The sequence below is a fragment of the Hypanus sabinus genome, chromosome 9 (assembly GCF_030144855.1).
Source record: "Hypanus sabinus isolate sHypSab1 chromosome 9, sHypSab1.hap1, whole genome shotgun sequence".
Classification (NCBI taxonomy): domain Eukaryota; kingdom Metazoa; phylum Chordata; class Chondrichthyes; order Myliobatiformes; family Dasyatidae; genus Hypanus; species Hypanus sabinus.
This window is the reverse complement of record NC_082714.1, coordinates 113,074,380-113,092,152: the sequence shown is the minus strand read 5'-3', so window position 1 is coordinate 113,092,152 and position 17,773 is coordinate 113,074,380. Positions and strand designations below refer to the sequence as shown.

At 45.0% G+C, this 17,773-nt stretch overlaps 1 protein-coding gene across 1 annotated transcript in view; it reads left to right on the top strand.

The window, feature by feature from the left end:
- The window catches only part of LOC132399737 (protein-glutamine gamma-glutamyltransferase 2-like), a 54,549-nt gene extending 52,027 nt beyond the window's left edge, over positions 1-2,522 (top strand). The window contains exon 13 of the mRNA XM_059980437.1: positions 669-2,522. Within this exon, the coding sequence (XP_059836420.1) occupies positions 669-822 (154 nt within the window). The 3' untranslated portion in view covers positions 823-2,522. The remainder of the gene's footprint in view (positions 1-668) is intronic.
- Positions 2,523-17,773: the final 15,251 nt, after the last annotated feature.

Below are 17,773 nucleotides of genomic sequence, written 5' to 3'. Positions count from 1 at the left end.
GTCTCTTCTAAGATGAGGGGCCCAAAACTGTTCACAACACTCAAGGCGAGGCCTCACCGGTTCCTTATAAACCCTTAGCATCACATTCCTGCTCTTGCATTCCAGACCTCTTGAAATAAATGCTATCATTGCGTTTGCCTTCCTCACCACTGACTCAACCTGCAAGTTAACCTTTAGGGTGTTCTGAACAAGGACTCCTAAGTCCCTTTGCTTCTCAGATGTTTGGATTTTCTCCCCGTTTAGAAAATATTCCGCACATTTATTTCTACTACTGAAGTGCATGACTATGCATTTTCCAACATTGTATTTCATTTGCAACTTTCTTGCCCATTCTCCTGATCTAAGTCTGTACTGGAGACTTTTCAGCCCAGTAGCGTTACAAACATGAATGCAGCATAGACAAGGTATGTCTGTTAAGTATTCATAATTTAATATTCATAATCAATTCTCCTGAGAAAGTAGTTAGAAAATTCAGTATGAATACTTACTGGGTCTTTTGGTCTTGTGTGGCTGTGAAACTTTTGACTTATTATGTAGAACACAAAATGTGATTGGATGGTTGATCATTTGTTTGCCTGATGTGAACCAGAATTTAAAAAAAAGCAATGGACTCATTCACAGCGTCTAATGGACAAGAAACACTGATGATTCCCTCTTTTTTGTTTCAGGGTTCAGACCATTAAGCCACACCAGGAGGTGAAGTTAAGGGCTAAATTCTCCCCTCATAAAGCAGGCCAGCGGAAACTGCTTGCACAGTTCAACTGTGACAGGCTGAGTAATGTGAAGGGGTGCAAAAACGTCATCATTATACCCCATCAGTAACATCCTGGCACTCGGATTGAAAGGAGTGATGCGTCTGACACTGTGCCTTTAAAAATAAGCAGAAGTGTTGTCTCCTTAGAAAAATACTGCAATAAAGGATGATCTTTGAATGATAAAATTAACCACTGCTGTGCCGTCGTGTTCCAGCTTTCTTCTGATCTGAAGAAGGAACAAGACTTGATGCTTTTGGTGTAGTGATTTGTGGGGTGATGGGGTGCGGAGCGAGAAGGAAACCCAATAAAACCTCAGAACACCTGTTAAGTGCTTTTTCTCCCAAGGTCAGCTCCCTTTTGGTCAGCTGTGACTTCCTGTCAGATAGAAAGACCTGCCACACAAGGACCCCAAGAAAAGGCAAAATCTTGTTGGGAAGTGAGAGAGACTGCAGCAAGGGCGGGTTGAGCTGTGGTCAAGTAGTGCAGTGGAGAAATCCACAGAATGGGGTCAGATCTGACATTGTATTTCCATCATTTTATTTGGAATTCCCAGTATCTGCAGTTGTTTCATTTTATGGTCAGGAGAGTTTTGTAGAACGTACACACAAGAGTTATGCAGAGCACTTGAGCTTTCTCATTCACATGGCGTTTCCATCTTCCCCATTTATCATGTCCACATAATCTTCTGTTTTTTGCTTATCTCTGCTTTGATGCCTTTAAACAAAGCCAAAGGATATTGTGAGCTGTTTGCCTTTATCTCGGGAAGGATGAATGTGGTCTGGGAGTGAGAATGGAATTTTTGTTCTTTTGATAGTGTGTGGAATGCGTTTCTGCTCACCCTAAGCCATAAACTGAGCTTGATTGCAGCCCAGTAATATTCACCTGCCTTCTGACCAAAGATGTCAAACCTGTGGTCTCTGTACCTTTGTCCTCTGTTTCCCCCTTTGTATTCCATTTAACACATAACTCATGGAGAGGATGAAGTCCCAGACTTCATTGTCTACCACTGCCCTGAGTGTATGGATCTTTTTGCACATGAGGCAACAGTTACTGATCAACATCTCTTCAAATTATCACTTAAAAAGTTAGAACAATCAAGGACAGGGTCAAGGCAATTCATAGCACTAATACCAATTTAGGAATGCTAACACTGAACCAATTGTTCAGAATTAAATCAGTAGCAATCATCTTACTTTAGCAAAGCAGACTCAATGGGTCAAATGGCCTAATTTTGCTCCCATGTCTTATGGAATTTCATTCCAAGTCTAATCCATTGACCTGATCATAAAGTGAAATTTGGCACATTAGTTCAATGCAAAAAAAAAACTGGGGCACTATTTGGAAATGTTGTCATTAAACCTTGGTCATTTCTTACGTTTTTGTTTATAGAACAGTAGTGCATTCAACGAATGCTGCGGTTCTTCACTTTATATCAGTCACTGTTCATTTGGGCTGTGAAGTGTGTTAGGGTGTCCTGAGTTTGTAGAAGTTGAGGTACAAGTACAAATCCCTTCTTTAAATCAGTTTCAGAAACTGCCTGATATCCACCTTGGCAATGTTAATTAAGGACAAGAATTATGTTTCTATATGTGTTAATGGAAATAGCAATTTCTATATCTGATGTAAATCTAAGTTTTAACTTGGCAAAGTCTTTGTAAGCCATTCTGTTTATTAGATGTTCTTCTGTCTTCTTTAACATAAACATTTTATAAAACATCATAATGAAGTTTCGCTAATTTTGCAATCAATAAAGTCTCTTACAAAGAGTACAGAGGAGTACTATGTTTTTTTTATACTGCACTGTTGTGGGGTTTCCAGTTTTAAGCTGATCTTTCTTTCAGTTTGGGATCTTTGGCTGCTGTCTTCAGGTTTATCTGTCATCCGGAAGGAATGGTGAACTCTCCCTTCAACAGCTGGCCAACAACTTGGTGGCAGAAGATTAAGAGCTCAGTTAAGAAGGTTGAATCAGAATCAGAATGAGGTTTGTTATCCCTGACATATGACGTGAAATTTGTTGTTTTGCAGTAGCAATATACTATGGATATTAATAAGAAAAATATATGTAAGATTAAATAGTGTAAAAAAAGAGGCAATGTTCATGGGTTCATTGTCCATTCAGAAATCTAATAGCAGAGGGAAAGAAGCTGTTCCTAAAGTCTTTAGATTTGGCCTTCATTCTCCTGCATTTCCTCACTGATAGCAGTAATTAGAGAAGGGCACGTTCTAGCTGGTAGGAGGTCCTTAATAATATATTCCACCTTTCAGTGATATCGCCTTTTGAAAATGTCCTCAGTGCTAGGGGTATGACTGTGCAAGCGCGAGGACGTCAGCCAGTTAGAACAGTGAGAAGAGTTTAAAAGGAGACACCTTATAGAACAGGCATCTGAGGGGCAGGCGACAGAGTAGAGGGGGACGGAGTAGGAAGGCTTTGGCTCAGCAGGGCTTCAGCAATAACGGGTCAAGGTGAGGTAGGTTGCCTATGTAGAATACAGACAGGAAGTATGTGTGTAAGACAGGTGTTCTGTGCTCAGTGTCAGATGTGGGAAGACCTGGACACTCCCAGCCTCCCGGACGGCCACATCTGCACCAGGTGTGTCAAGCTGCAGCTCCTGAGGGACTGTGTTAGGGAACTGGAGATGCCAAGATGGAGGTGGGCTGGTCAGGGAGAGTGAGGAGGTGACAGCGAGGAGCTATAGGCAGATAGTCACTAGGGATAAGAAAGGCCTAGAGAGACAGATAAGTAGGTAACAGTCAGGAGAGGGAAGAGCAAGAGTCAGATGTTAGAGAGTACTCCCGTAGCTGTACCCCTTAACAATGTACTCCTGTTTGAGTACTGTAGGGGGGAGCGTCCTACCTGGGCGAAGCAACAGTGTCTGTGTCTCTGGCACAGAGTCTGGTCCTGTGGCTCAGAAGGGTAGGGAAAGGAAGAGGATGGCAGCAGTGATAGGGGACTCTATAGTTAGGGAGTCAGACAGGCGATTCTATGGACGCAGGAAAGAAACACAGATGGTAGTTTGCCTCCCAGGTGCCAGGCTCTGGGATGTTTCTGATCACGTCCATGATATCCCAAAGTGGGAAGGAGAACAGCCAGAAGTTGTGGTACATATTGGTAGGAAAAGTGAGGAAGTCCTGAATACAGACTACAGGGAGTTGGGAAGGAAATTGAGAAGCAGGACTTCAAAGATAGTAATCTCAGGATTACTGCCTGTGCCACGTGACAGTGAATATAGGAATAGAATGAGGTGGAAGATACATGTGTGGCTGAGGGATTGAAGCAGGGGGCAGGGATTCATATTTCTGGATCATCGGGACCTCTTTTGGGGCAGGCGTGCCTTGTAGAAAAAGGACGGGTTGCACTTGAATCCCAGAGGGACTAGTATCCTGGCGAAGAGGTTTAAACTAGAATTGCTTGGAAGTGGGAACTGAACTGAAGAGATGGAGGAAGAGTTGATTGGCTCACAAATAGAGAAAGCTTGGAGACAATGTGACAGGGAGGATAGGCAGGTGATAGAGAAGGGATGCACTCAGACTGATGGTTTGAGATGTGTCTATTTTAATGCAAGGAGTATTATGAACAAAGCAGATGAGCTTAGAGCATAGATCAGGTACTTGGAGCTAAATCGTTGTGGCCATTAGAGAGAATTGGATGACGCAGCGGCTGGAATGGTTACTTTGAGTGCCAGGCTTTAGATGTTTCAGAAAGGACAGGGAGGAGAGATTGTCAACTGAGTCTCCGTGGGTGGAAGTTAGAAACAGGAATGAGTCAATAGCTCTACTGGGTGTTTTTTATAGACCACCTATTAGTAACAGGGACATCAAGGAGCAGACAGGGAGACAGACTCTGCAAAGGTGTAATAATAACAGGGTTGTTGTGGTTTAAGATCTTAATTTCCTAAAAATTGATTGGCATTTCCCTAGAGTAAGGGGTTTAGACGGGGTGGAGTTTGTTAGGGGTGTCCAGGAAGGCTTCTTGACACAATATGTAGGTAAGCCTACAACAGGAGAGGCTGTTCTTGATCTGGTATTGGGAAATGAAACTGATCAGGTGTCAGGTCTCTCAGTGGGAGGGCATTTTCAAGATAGTGATCCCCATTCTATCTGCTTTACCATAGCATTGGTGAGGGATAAAAACAGACAAGTTAGGAAAGCATTTAATTGGAGTAAGGGGAAATATGAGGCTATCAGACAGGAACTTGGAACCAGACTGAAAACAGATATTCTCAGCGAAACATACATGTCACCCCCTGGGTCGCCTCAGGCGTGCTCAGCTCGTTCTCATCTAGGGGGAGCAGCCTTCGGCCCCACCAAACTGAGTAATCAAGTTTGTGTGCATGCTGTGTGATATACCTCACCCCACCAAATAACAGACAGTACACCATATGTGATTAAATGATTACACTTTATAACTGTTACTTTTACTATGTAGATAGTAAGGGAACAAAATAAAACTGTTTAAAAAAAAAGAAAAAGGCACCATTATTATTAACCAGTTTGTGCACACATCATTGGAGCTCTTACAGAACGAGGTCCCCCTTTCCTCCAGTCGATGTCCTCTGAACTCTGCCGACCCATGAACGGGACCACCCTCGGTGATCGACCAAACACCCTACTTGAGTCTGTCCGTGTCTCCTCTCCTCACTGAGGACCCTGGGCCTCGGACTCCCACTTGGGGTCCGCTCTGTCGCTCAGCTTACAGCATCGCATCTCCTCTCTCTGTCCCCATCGTGCCTTCTCTCCAAAACCCGTGAAAACAATAGCTTACAGACACACAAGAAAGAATAACATCTATCCAAATTGGTTAGCAAATGAATATAATTCTCTCTATCAGTAATTATAACCCAAACAAGCTGCGAGAGAGAAGCACTTTCTCAGCAGTTAACATAACAAAGAGAACACCAGTGAATCTGCAGATGCTGAAAATAAATAAAACACAAAATGCTGGCAGAACTCAGCAGGCCAGACAGCATCTATGGGAGGAGGTAGTGACAACGTTTCAGGCTGAAATCCTGCTGAGTTATCCCAGCATTTTGTGTTTTGAACATAACAAAGAAGCCATTTTATTAGCCTTAGCAGTAACATAAAATAAGAAACCACTTACACTGTCCCCCCATCAAATTTAGTCACGTCCTCAAGACTTCAAAATAACTCACCAACCCTTCCTGCAGACATAAAATCCCAATCCAGGTACAAACAGTGACATTGCTCCCCAAACAGTAGACTTTACGCCCTGTTCCTCAGGCGCTACATAGGCCAACCTATCTGGGAGTTTCCTAATCCTCCAAGATGTCTGTACTCCCTCACCTAAACCCTCCAGGCCTGGACACACTGGGGATACCTTGGGTCTGCTTGCCAACTCTTCTCTCAATCTCTCACTCATGCCCCCACTGCAACTCGGAACCCCCTGTCCCGTGTCCAGGGGCCCGCTTCTTCTCCTTCAGGGTCCTGCAGTAACCCAGGCTGCCCACAGCTAGCCCTCCCCACTACACCTGACTCAGTGGGAGAAGGGCCAATGGTCCCTTTCTCAATCAAGGGGAAGTTAACGAAAATCAGCATGTACCACACATCCAGCACATCATCCTTCGAATCCGTACTCTTCCTCATTTCCTCGATCAGTAGCTGCTGATTGATTTTCTCCAAACTGAAGCACTTGGCCTGGGCTGCCTCTGCAGCCTCTTCAGCCTCCTGCAATCGAGACAACAGCTTCTTCTCTGACTCCTCCAACTCTCGCCCCAATCTCAGCAGTTCTGACTCACACTTCATGTTCATCTCCATCGGGGACGCAATTAAACCAGCAGCTTCTTCCAATCTGTTCTGGATTGATTTCTTGAGTTTCTGCTGATCCTTTCGAGGGTTGGTCATTGTTTCGCAGCTCCGGATTAATTCATCAGTAAATGACCGCAGTTTCGGCTCGGAATTCCGTTTCCCCGTCTCCGTTTTGATGAGCGTGAACTCCAGTTCTTCAATGGTTGTCCCAAAATTGCAGCACCCCGTCTTCAGCCTGCATTTCTGAGCGTTCAGTTCAGTGGTGCAAATCTCCTCTCCCAGCCAAACACTCAGGATCTGAGTCTTTCTCCAGACCTGGCACTCATCCAAAGTTAAGCTTTACTTCGTGAATCCTTTGTCACCCGGGCTCCTTGCATTTGCATCACATCATGGTCCCCCAAGGCAAATCCAAACCCTAGGCAATCATCCACATAAGCCAAAACTCCAAACAGCTCCACATCCGCCATGGTCTTCCTCATGCCCCGCAGGAATGTTGCAGGGGCTCTGGATATGCCCTGTGGCATCTTTTCGGACTGAAAGAATCCTAGAGGACCCAGAACAGCTGTTTTCCTGTTGTCAGCCTCACTCATCGGGATCTGGCAACATCCGCTCCTCAGATCCAGCACATTAAACCACTCAGACAGACCATTGGGTCTTCAGTCCTCAGGACCGTATTCTGGTCAATGACATTGCGCCTGTTCAGAGCCCTATCATCCACGCACATGCTGCCTGCGTCTTCCACATCTACAGGGGCCAGTCGCCGCGACCTCTCTCTCACCGAGGTGTCTTCAGCGGTCAACTCCTCTCCCTCATGGTATTTCCAAGTGTCTGCTAAGAGGGTCTCACCCTCAGATACTTCCCCTGGGCCATACAGCCACCAGATCTTGTTTAAATTTGGTACAGGCCCAAAGCTGCTACACACGTCCTCAGAAGCAGCTCGAAACACTGGGTGCACAGATAATGCCACCAAACAGCTCTCACCCACCTCTTCCTGGCAGGCTCCCATGCGCCTCCTCACCAGCAGGGTATTGGTCCTGTCCAGAATTGAAACACTGCCCGTCACACCAGGATCCGGACACATCAGCATTAACAATTCACGACCCTCTGACACCCACACATTGGTCTCCAAGAACTCCCGTTTCACTGACCAATAACCATCACCTGGATAATCACCGGCACAGGTACCCCAAATCTCACGTGCTATTAATGTTGTCAAGGGTAAATGCTTCAACTACCGGTTGTAAAACGAATTGTACAGCAACTTGACCTGCGCCCTGGTGTCGAGGATGGCTTCAGCCTGGCTTCCATCTATCCGTAGCGACACCCAAGGACGTGGTCCCTCCAAGCCTTCAGGAAAAGGGTCTGTTCCTTTCGGGAGTTCCTTGGTACACTGCTGGGAACTTGCTCCCCCAGAGGCCCCAAGCTGTTCCCCCACTGGGCCTCCACTAAGTTTCCCGACACCTCTCTGATCAGCTGAACAACTGAGGGAGAGTCTGATGCCTTAACTAATCCCCCTGGCACCGCAAGCAATTTATCTGCCCCCCCCCCCCCACCAGCCAGAAAAGATACCCTGAAAATTTCCCACCAGTCTCCTGACGCAGATATGGAAAACCCTCCAGCTGCTGCATTTTACTTCCAGTCGAACCAAACGCATTTTCCCCTGCTTTCAGATTAACTGGCAGCTGTCACTACGGGGTAATTGCACCCAACGGTTCTGACAACGTCACCAGCCCGCCTACTCAAACTTTCAACCAATCCCTGTCGCTTTCCCTCAGCCGAGCACTGCCACTCACCCAACAACTGAGAGGTCCGCTTCACCTATCCCTCTGTCCCTTTAGGGCTGGACATTATTCCAAAAACTGGGCGGAGCCTGCCATAGCTGGAACATACCCAACAGTCTTTCCTCTCTCTCCTAACAGTATGGACAGCCCAAGGCCCTGCCTCACCTGGGGCACCAATAGACATTGGCAGTCCCACCACCATCTCGTCAGCGCTAGTCTGAACTCAAACAATGACCTCCGCGCTACCAATAGCTACCCACCTAACATGCATGCAGTAATAACCAGCAATCCCACAGAGGCACACCAGGTTTCCGTCCCCGCAACAGGCATGATTTAAAGAGGGCGATCACACAGCTTCCTACAAAAATCCATATCCTGGATGAGTAACACCACAACGTAGCCCCTGGGTCACCTCAGGCTTGCTCAGCTCGCTTTCGTCTAGGGGGAGCAGCCTTCGGCCCCGCCAAACTGAGTAATCAGCTTGTGTGGATGCTGTGTGATATACCCCACCCCACCAAATAACAGACAGTACACCATATGTGATTAAATGATTACACTTTATAACTGTTACTTTTACTATGTAGATAGTAAGGGAACAAAATAAAACTGTTTAAAAAAAAAGAAAAAGGCACCATTATTATTAACCAGTTTGTGCACACATCATTGGAGCTCTTACAGAATGAGGTCCCCCTTTCCTCCAGTCGATGTCCTCCGAACTCTGCCGACCCATGAATGGGACCACCCTCGGTGATCGACCAAACGCCCTACTTGAGTCTGTCCGTGTCTCCTCTCCTCACTGAGGACCCTGGGCCTCGGACTCCCACTTGGGGTCCGCTCTGTCGCTCAGCTTACAGCATCGCATCTCCTCTCTCTGTCCCCATCGTGCCTTCTCTCCAAAGCCCGTGAAAACAATAGCTTACAGACACACAAGAAAGAATAACATCTATCCAAATTGGTTAGCAAATGAATACAATTCTCTCTATCAGTAATTATAACCCAAACAAGCTGCGAGAGAGAAGCACTTTCTCAGCAGTTAACATAACAAAGAAGCCATTTTATTAGCCTTAGCAGTAACATAAAAGAGGAAACCCCTTACATACAGAAGAAATGTGGCGAACATTCAGGGGATATTTGCGAGGATATTTGGTACGTTCCAATGAGATGTAGAAAGGATGATAGGGTACAGGAACCGTGGTGTACAAAGGCTGTTGTAAATCTAGTCAAGGACACGGGGAGCTTACAAAAGGTTCAAAAACTAGGTTATGATAGAGATCTGGAAGATTATAAGGCTAGCAGGAAGGGCCTTAAGAATGTAATTAGGAGAGCCAGAAGGGGCAATGAGAAGGCCTTGGTGAGCAGGATTAAGGAAAACCCCAAGGCATTCTACAAGTATGTGAAGAGCAAGAGGATAAGATGTGGGTGAGTAGGACCAATCAAGTGTGATAGTGAATAAGCGTGTATTGAACTGGAAGAGACAGCAGGGGTACTTAATGAATACTTTGCTTCACTATTCACAACAGAAAAGGATCTTGTAGGGATGACTTACAGCAGACTGAAAAGCTTTAGCATGTAGATATTAAGAAAGGGATGGCTGGAGCTTTTGGAAAACATCAAGTTGGATAAGTCACCAGGACTGGATGAGATGACCCCAGGCTACTGTTGGAGGCGAGGGAGGAGATTGCTGAGCCTCTGTCGATGATCTTTGCATCATCAATGGGGACAGGAGAGGTTTCTGGAGGATTAGGGGGTTGCAGACATTGTTCCCTTATTCAAGAAAGGTAGTAGAGATAGCCCAGGAAATTATACACCAGTGACTCTTATTTCAGTGGTTGGTAATTTGATGGAGAAGATCCTGAGAGGTAGGATATATGAACATTTGGAGAGGCATAATATGATTAGGAATAGTCAACATGGCTTTGTCAAAGCCAGGTTGTGCCTTACAAGCCTGATTGAATTTTTTGAGGATGTGACTAAACACACTGATGAAGGAGGAACAGTAGATCTAGTGTATATGGATTTCAGCAAGGCATTTGATAAGGTACCCCTTGCAAAGGCTTATTGAGAAAGTAAGGAGGCATGGGATCCAAGGAGACCTTGCTTTGTGGATCCAGAACTGTGTTGCCCACAGAAGGCAAAGAGTAGTTGTAGATGGGTCATATTCTGCATGGATGTTGGTGACCAGTCGTATGCCGCAGGGATCTTTTCTGGGACCTCTTCTCTTCGTGATTTTTATAAATGACCTGTACGAGGCAGTGGAGGGGTTAGTAATTTTGCTGATGACACAAAGGCTTGGGGTGTTGTGGATCATTTGGAAGCCTGTCAGAGTTTGCAGCGAGACATTGATAGGATGCAAAAGTAGGCTGAGAAGTGGCGGATGGAGTTCAACCCAGATAAGTGTGAAGTGGTTCATTTTGGTAGGTCAAATATGATGGCAGAATATACTATTAATGGTAAGACTCTTGGCAGTGTGGAGGATCAGAGGGATCTTAGGGTCCGAGTCTATAGGACACTCAAAGCTGCTGCACAGGTTGACTCTGTGGTTATCAAGGCATATGGTGCATTGGCTTTCATCAATTGTGGAATTGCGTTTAGGAGCCGAGAGGTAATGTTGCAGCTATATAAGACCCTGGTCAGACCCCACTTGGAGTACCGTGCTCAGTTCTGGTCACCTCACTACAGGAATGATATGAAAATCATAGAAAGGGTGCAGAGGAGATTTACGAGGATGTTGCCTGGATTGGGGAGCTTGCCTTATGAGAAAAGGTTGAGGGAACTTGGCCTTTTCTCCTTGGCGTAACAGAGGATAAGTGATGACCTGATAGAGGTGTATAAGATGACAAAAGGCATTGATCATGTAGATAATCAGAGGCTTTTTTCCAGGGCTGAAATGACTAGCACGAGATGGCACAGTTTTAAGGTGCTTGGAGTTAGGTACAGAGGAGATGTCAGAGGTAAGTTTTTTATGTCAAGAGTGGTGAGGGCATGGAATGGGCTGCCAGCAATGGTGGTGGAGGCAGATACGATCAGGTCTTTTGAAAGACTCCTGGATAGGTACATGGAGTTTAGAAAAATGGAGGGCTTTGGGTAACCATAGGTAATTTCTAAGATAAGGACATGTCTGGCACAGCTTCCTGGGCCAAAGGGCCTATATTGTACTGTAGGTTTTCTATGTTTCTAGAGGAGGCTAGTGCCCTTAATGGAGCAGGCTGAGTTTCAAGCCTCTGCAGCTTTTTTCCAGTGCTTTGTAGTGGCTGCTCCATGCCAGATGCTGATACAACCAGGTAGAACACTCTCCATGGTACATTTGTAGAAATTTTCTAGAGTATTTGGTGACATACCAAATATCCTCAAATTTTTAATGAAATATAACTGCTAGCATGCCCTCTTCATAATGGCATTGATATGTTTGGCCCAAAATCAAACTTCAGAGACATTGACACCCAGAAACATTGAAACTGCTCACCTTTTCCACTGTTGACTCCTCATATACAAGGGAATGTTATGCATTCCCTTGACCCCTTCTGCCTGATGTCAACAATCAGTTCCTTCATCTTAATGCAATTGAGTGCAAGGTTTTTGTTGAAGTACCACTCATCCAGCTGATCTATTTCACTTCTGTACACCTTCTCATCACTGTCTTGATTCATGTTAGACCTTGAGCTCCATGAGGTCAGTTTGCTGATGCGTTATTGGTGCAAAATTGCCACAAGTTATCAGGTGATGTTAGCGAACATATTTTCTTTCCAATGCTTGCATTTATGCCCTTCAGTCCAATTCCTGATCTTGTATCAATTTTATCTTCATCTGAACCATTTTTCTTCACTTGATCACAATGGTACCCCTTCTTTATCAGCATCAAATGTTCTTCAACTGAATAAAATAGAATTATCCTGACAAGGCTTCCCCCATTTATAACATTAGTTATTTGTTAATAATTCAAACAATTACCTGGTATTTCTCTACTTTATCATCAGATGTCCTGCAACCACTTTTATAAGGTTTCCATAGAGATTTCTGTAGCCACTCATGGTAGATAGGCAACAATGGAGGGCAGTGGAAATTTAGCTCTCAAGTGTAGAATACCAGCAGCAAAAATGCAATGAATTCAACACAACATTTAATGAGGTTAGAACATAAAACATAGGAGCAGAACTAGGCCATTTGAACTATTGAGTCTGCTCTGCCATTCAATCATGGCTGCTTTATTATCCCTCTCAACCTCATTCTCCTGCCTTCTTGATGTAACCTTCTGTCACAGGGGGACATGGAGACTGGACCCAAATGCAGGACACAGGCACTGAAGTACTAGGGGCAGGACAGGAACAACTAAAGGATAGAACAAGATGGGGAGACTGTGGCATATAAAGGTGATCCTGGGGTTCAGAGAGTTCATGACAAAGGCAGGACCCTGGCTAGGCTAAAGGATGGGTCTTTGGGACAAGGAATGCTGGGAGGATAGCCCCCTGGGCAGGCCACATAACTCCAGGGCAGGGCCCAGCCTCCCAAGCAGGAACACAGGAGCCTGGGCAGGTCACAGGACACCTGGGCAGGATGCAGGGCACAACCCATCAGAAGCAAGGGGTAAAAAAGGGTCAGAGACCCCCACTAGGCAACAGCAGTCCAGCTTGCTTACCCAACAGAGGCAAAGGAGCTCTATTCAGGGTGACTACAAGAACAGACTTACAGAACTAGAAGATTAACAATGAGCACTCCAAGCCAGGGTCAAAACAGAACAACCCCCAACTAGACTCAGTCCCAGAACTCCTTATATACACCTGCCAGCCAATAGGTCTCAGGTGCGCCTCCTTAAGCCAAGATGATCGTATTTGGGCTTAAGGGTGAAAGGAGGGATGGCTACAAGACCCAGAGTCCAGAGTCTGCAGACCGGATCAAGACCTGGAATGTGGGCTCCGGACCGGACCATAACACCTTCGACACCCTTACTAATCATGAGCCTATTAACTTCTACTTTAAATATACACAATGAATTGGCCACCACAGTTTCCCTCAGCAATTAATTCTACAGATTCACCACACTCTGGCTAAAACAATTCCTCCTCATTTCTGCTCTAAAGGGACTTCCTTTCACTCTGAGGCTGTGCCCTCTGGTCCCAGACTCTCCCACTACAGGAAACATCCTCTCCATGTCCACTCTAACTGGGCTTTGCCAGTTATTCAGGAAAGGTGCTTCTATAAAGTTTAGCATTTGTTGTTAATGAGTTTTTCAATATCAGCAAACTAAGGGGATTTTTACTGCAATTTTAGAACAGGATGTGCACAGAAGGAAATTCTGGGCATTCCAGTTCCTATTTTGAACACTCGTGTTCAGGGAAATAGAAGCTTTGGTTCCTGCAAGTACAGCTTCAACTCAAAATGGATTTTGAAACATTTAAACTAAAAATCATTACTGGGACGGCTCATTTCTCAGCTTGTCAAGTATTTTACAATATGAGCAAGTAACATTCCCTTCATAGCATCAGACCGGTTAACTCATGGTTAACGTATAACAAACAAAATAATACAATCAATGATAGAGGCTGCAGTTCCGCCAAAAGAAACAATGACAAATAATATCACAAGATTCAGGTTTATGATTGTCATTCTTTAGCACACAAGTGAAAAGAATCAGAGCCAGGTTAGAGGAGATTCAAACGAGAGGACATGATTTGAGAGTTAGGGGGCAGAAGTTTAAGGGAAACACGAGGGGGTATTTCTTTACTCAGAGAGTGATAGCTGTGTGGAATGAGCTTCCTGTAGAAGTAGTAGAGGCCAGTTCAGTTGTGTTATTTAAGGTAAAATTGGATAGGTATATGGACAGGAAAGGAGTGGAGGGTTATGGGCTGAGTGCGGGTAGGTGGGACTAGGTGAGATTAAGAGTTTGGCATGGACTAGGAGGGCCGAGATGGCCCGTTTCCGTGCTGTGATTGTTATATGGTTATATGGTTATATCACTGCAGGTGTTGTGAAATTTGTTAACTTTGTGGCAGTACTACAATGCAATAGATAGTAATAGAGAGAAAAACCAAATTACAGTATGAATACATACATTAAATAGTTAAATAAGTAGTGCAATAACTATACAATGCCTATAAAAACATTGACCCTCACCCCCGGAAGTTTTCATGTTTTATTGTTTTATAACATTGAACCAAGGCATTCTACATGTATGTGAAGAGCAAGAGGACAGGATGTGAGAGAATAGGACCAATCAAGTGTGACAGAGGAAAAGTGTGTATGGAACCGGAGAAGATAGCAGAGTTACTTAATGAGCACTTTGCTTCAGTATTCACTACCGAAAAGGATCTTGACAATTGTAGGGATGACTTACAGCTGATTGAAAAGCTTGAACATTTAGACATTAAGAAAGAGGATGCGCTGAAGCTTTTGGAAAGCATCAAATTGGATAAGTCTCTGGGACCAGTTGAGTTGTACCCCAGGCTACCGTGGGAGGTGAGGGAGGAGATTGCTGAGCCTCTGGCAATGATCTTTGCATCATCAATGGGGACAGGAGAGGTTCCGGAGGATTGGATGGTTGTGGATGTTGTTCCTTTATTCAAGAAAGGGAGTAGAGATAGCCCAGGAAATTATAGGCCAGTGAGTCTTACTTCGGTGGTTGGTAAGTTGATGGAGAAGATCCTGAGAGGCAGGATTTATGAACATTTGGAGAGGCATAATATGATTAGGAATAGTCAGCATGGCTTTGTCAAAGGCAGGTCGTGCTTTATGAGTCTGATTGAATTTTTTGAGCTGTGACTAAACACTTTGATGAAGGTAGAGCAGTAAATGTAGTGTCTATGGATTTCAGCAAGGCATTTGACAAGGTACCCCATACAAAGCTTATTGAAAAAGTAAGGGAGCATGGAATCCCAGGGGACCTTGCTTTGTGGATCCAGTACTGGCTTGCTCACAGAAAGCAAAGAGTGGTTATAAACGGATCATATTCTTCATGGAGGGTTTTCTACGTTTCTATCAACCACAGAGGATTCAATTTGAATCAACAGGAAAGACTCTTCCATGCTAAAGGGAAAGCAGATCTCTACAAAGTGATCTAAATTAATTACAAATATGAAACATAAAATAATTGATGCAAAAAGGTTATTGAAAAGCACGCCAGGAGACGGATTCAAGAAAATTTCCGAGTCATTGAATATCCCTTGTAGTACAGTTAAGTCAATCATCAAGAAATGGAAAGAATATGGCACAGCTGTAAGTCTGCCTGGAGCAGGCCGTCCTCAAAACTGAATGAGCATGCAAGGGGACTGGTGAGGGAGGACACAGAGAGACCTATGACAACTCTGGAGGACTTACAAGCTTCAATAGCTGAGATGAGAGGGACTGTGTGTGGAAAAAAAACTCAGGAGCAGCAGACAGAATAGATCAGGCCGACTCAGAGAATTGTTTCAGACTAAAGGGTTTTATGACATGATATCATGGAGAGCCCAGACTCCTAAAGCAGAGCTCCGCAGCACTGCTGAACAATGGATTACACTCTTATTTATACCACAGGCGTACGTGACAAGAAGCACTTAAATCTGAAAAAGGAGGGAACTTCAACTACAACTCATTAGAATAGCCAAGTTGCAATATATGTCCTTGAGTGGTTATACATTTTCTTAAGTGTTCGCTCTCAGGGCAGTAAACTGGTGGCCTGTCTCCTAGCTGATATGGGCAGACCGGTGGCTTGCGGCCTAGCTGAAAGGGGGAACAGCAGGGGGGTGTTCGCGCCCTCCAAGTTGGGAAGGATAATCAGTCTCCTAGCTGAAAGGGGGAGGCTGGTGGCCTGTCTCCTAGCTGAAGGGGGAACGGTGGGGTGGGGGGGCCCTGTAGGAAAATCGGTCTCTTAGCTGAAATGGGCAGACCGGTGGCCTGCGGCTGAAAGGGGGACGGCAGGGGGTGCTCGTGGGAATACCGATGTAGCCAGCGATTTATTCCGGAAACGCACTAGTGAGTGCTCATTGTGTACATAGTGTGAATAAAGTAACTTTGTGCTGTCTTAACTGAAATTGAAATCCTAAACAGGAAAAATGGGAAGAGCAAGCAGCCGATCGGCTAGCGCTGACCCTGCTAATAAACTGAAGAGTTCCGGAGGTAAGACTAAGGCTTTGAACACTCAACTACAAGTAGGAAAAAAAACCACAAAAAAACGATAAAGAAGATAAAACGGCACCACCAGCAAATAGGAGACACTTGAGTCCCGCCTAGATCTCCGGCGGATATGGTAATCAGAGTGACTGGAGATGATCATTATGCGGTAACATTCAGTAGTGATTTGCATGAGTGTTCGCAAGGGGATTGGCCATATGGGGGAAGTTTTAATTTGAGACTGAGAGGACGCCACCCAAAATGGGGACGGCGACCCAAATTAGGAGGCTGATTACACATAAAGACATTTTAAACGATGTAAGGAGGTGGCTAAAAGAAGCCAACCTCCAAAGAAAAAGAAGATTAAGCAGGCTGAAACAGAGAAGGCTGGGGTTGAAACAAAACCTACCACAGGACTTTACCCACAACTTCCTATACCGGCCAGTGCCCCATTGGCACCCAATAGTAAAACAGACAATTTAATAGTGATGATGACTGCCTTGGGACAACCAGCACCCACTCCTTACAACCCCCCATGCCAGAAGTTCAAGCATCTGATACCCCCAGAGGAGCAGACATCACAGGATCTCAGGAAAGAGGAACTGAAGCTGAGGGAGCTGAAGTAAGTGTTAGCAGAACTAGAGATGATTAAAAAAAATACGCCCAGAAAAGAAAAAAAAGAGGCAGGAAAAGAGAAAAAGAGAATGGAAGAAAGCTTATAACAGAGATCTTCATTATATCTAAAACAGCCCCGCTTCCCCTGCTGGGTTTGCAGACCCTTTGTAAATTAGGGGCAACACTGCAGCTGAAGGTATATACATGGAGCTTCCTCAAATTAGGATCCCTCACATACATGCTAAAATTAATGAATGGGCGAGAAAAGGACAGTTCACAATCCATACTATACTGTTGGCAGCTGGTTAGTAATCTCTGTGCTTGGCAGGTTCAGAGACCGTATGACACACTGATAGGACAAGCCAACCTCTACATGCAAAATCTGCAATACTTGAACAGCAGCCGAGAAAAGAAGCAGCACAGTCTGTTATGCTTTACAAACTGACCCGCACTTTGATAGGCTGTACACCCTGATTTAAACAGTAATGCTAAAGGCAACACCGTATGTGTATTTTGGTCCCGAGGGATTAGGGCTCCTGGTAGACTTAAGGCTGATTTATAGCTCTGCGTCAAATGATCACCGTAGGTACGGCGTAGCTGCGTAACTACGCTGTACCCTACGCCCTACCCTATGCCATAGCCTTACGTGCTCCTCTCCAAAAGTGTAACTATACGTCGCGGCAACAAAAAGCGCAACAACTGTGATTGGTCCACTTGATAGCATCGCACTTCCTCCTGGCTAGAGGCATACTGTACGTACACTGATGCAAAATAAAT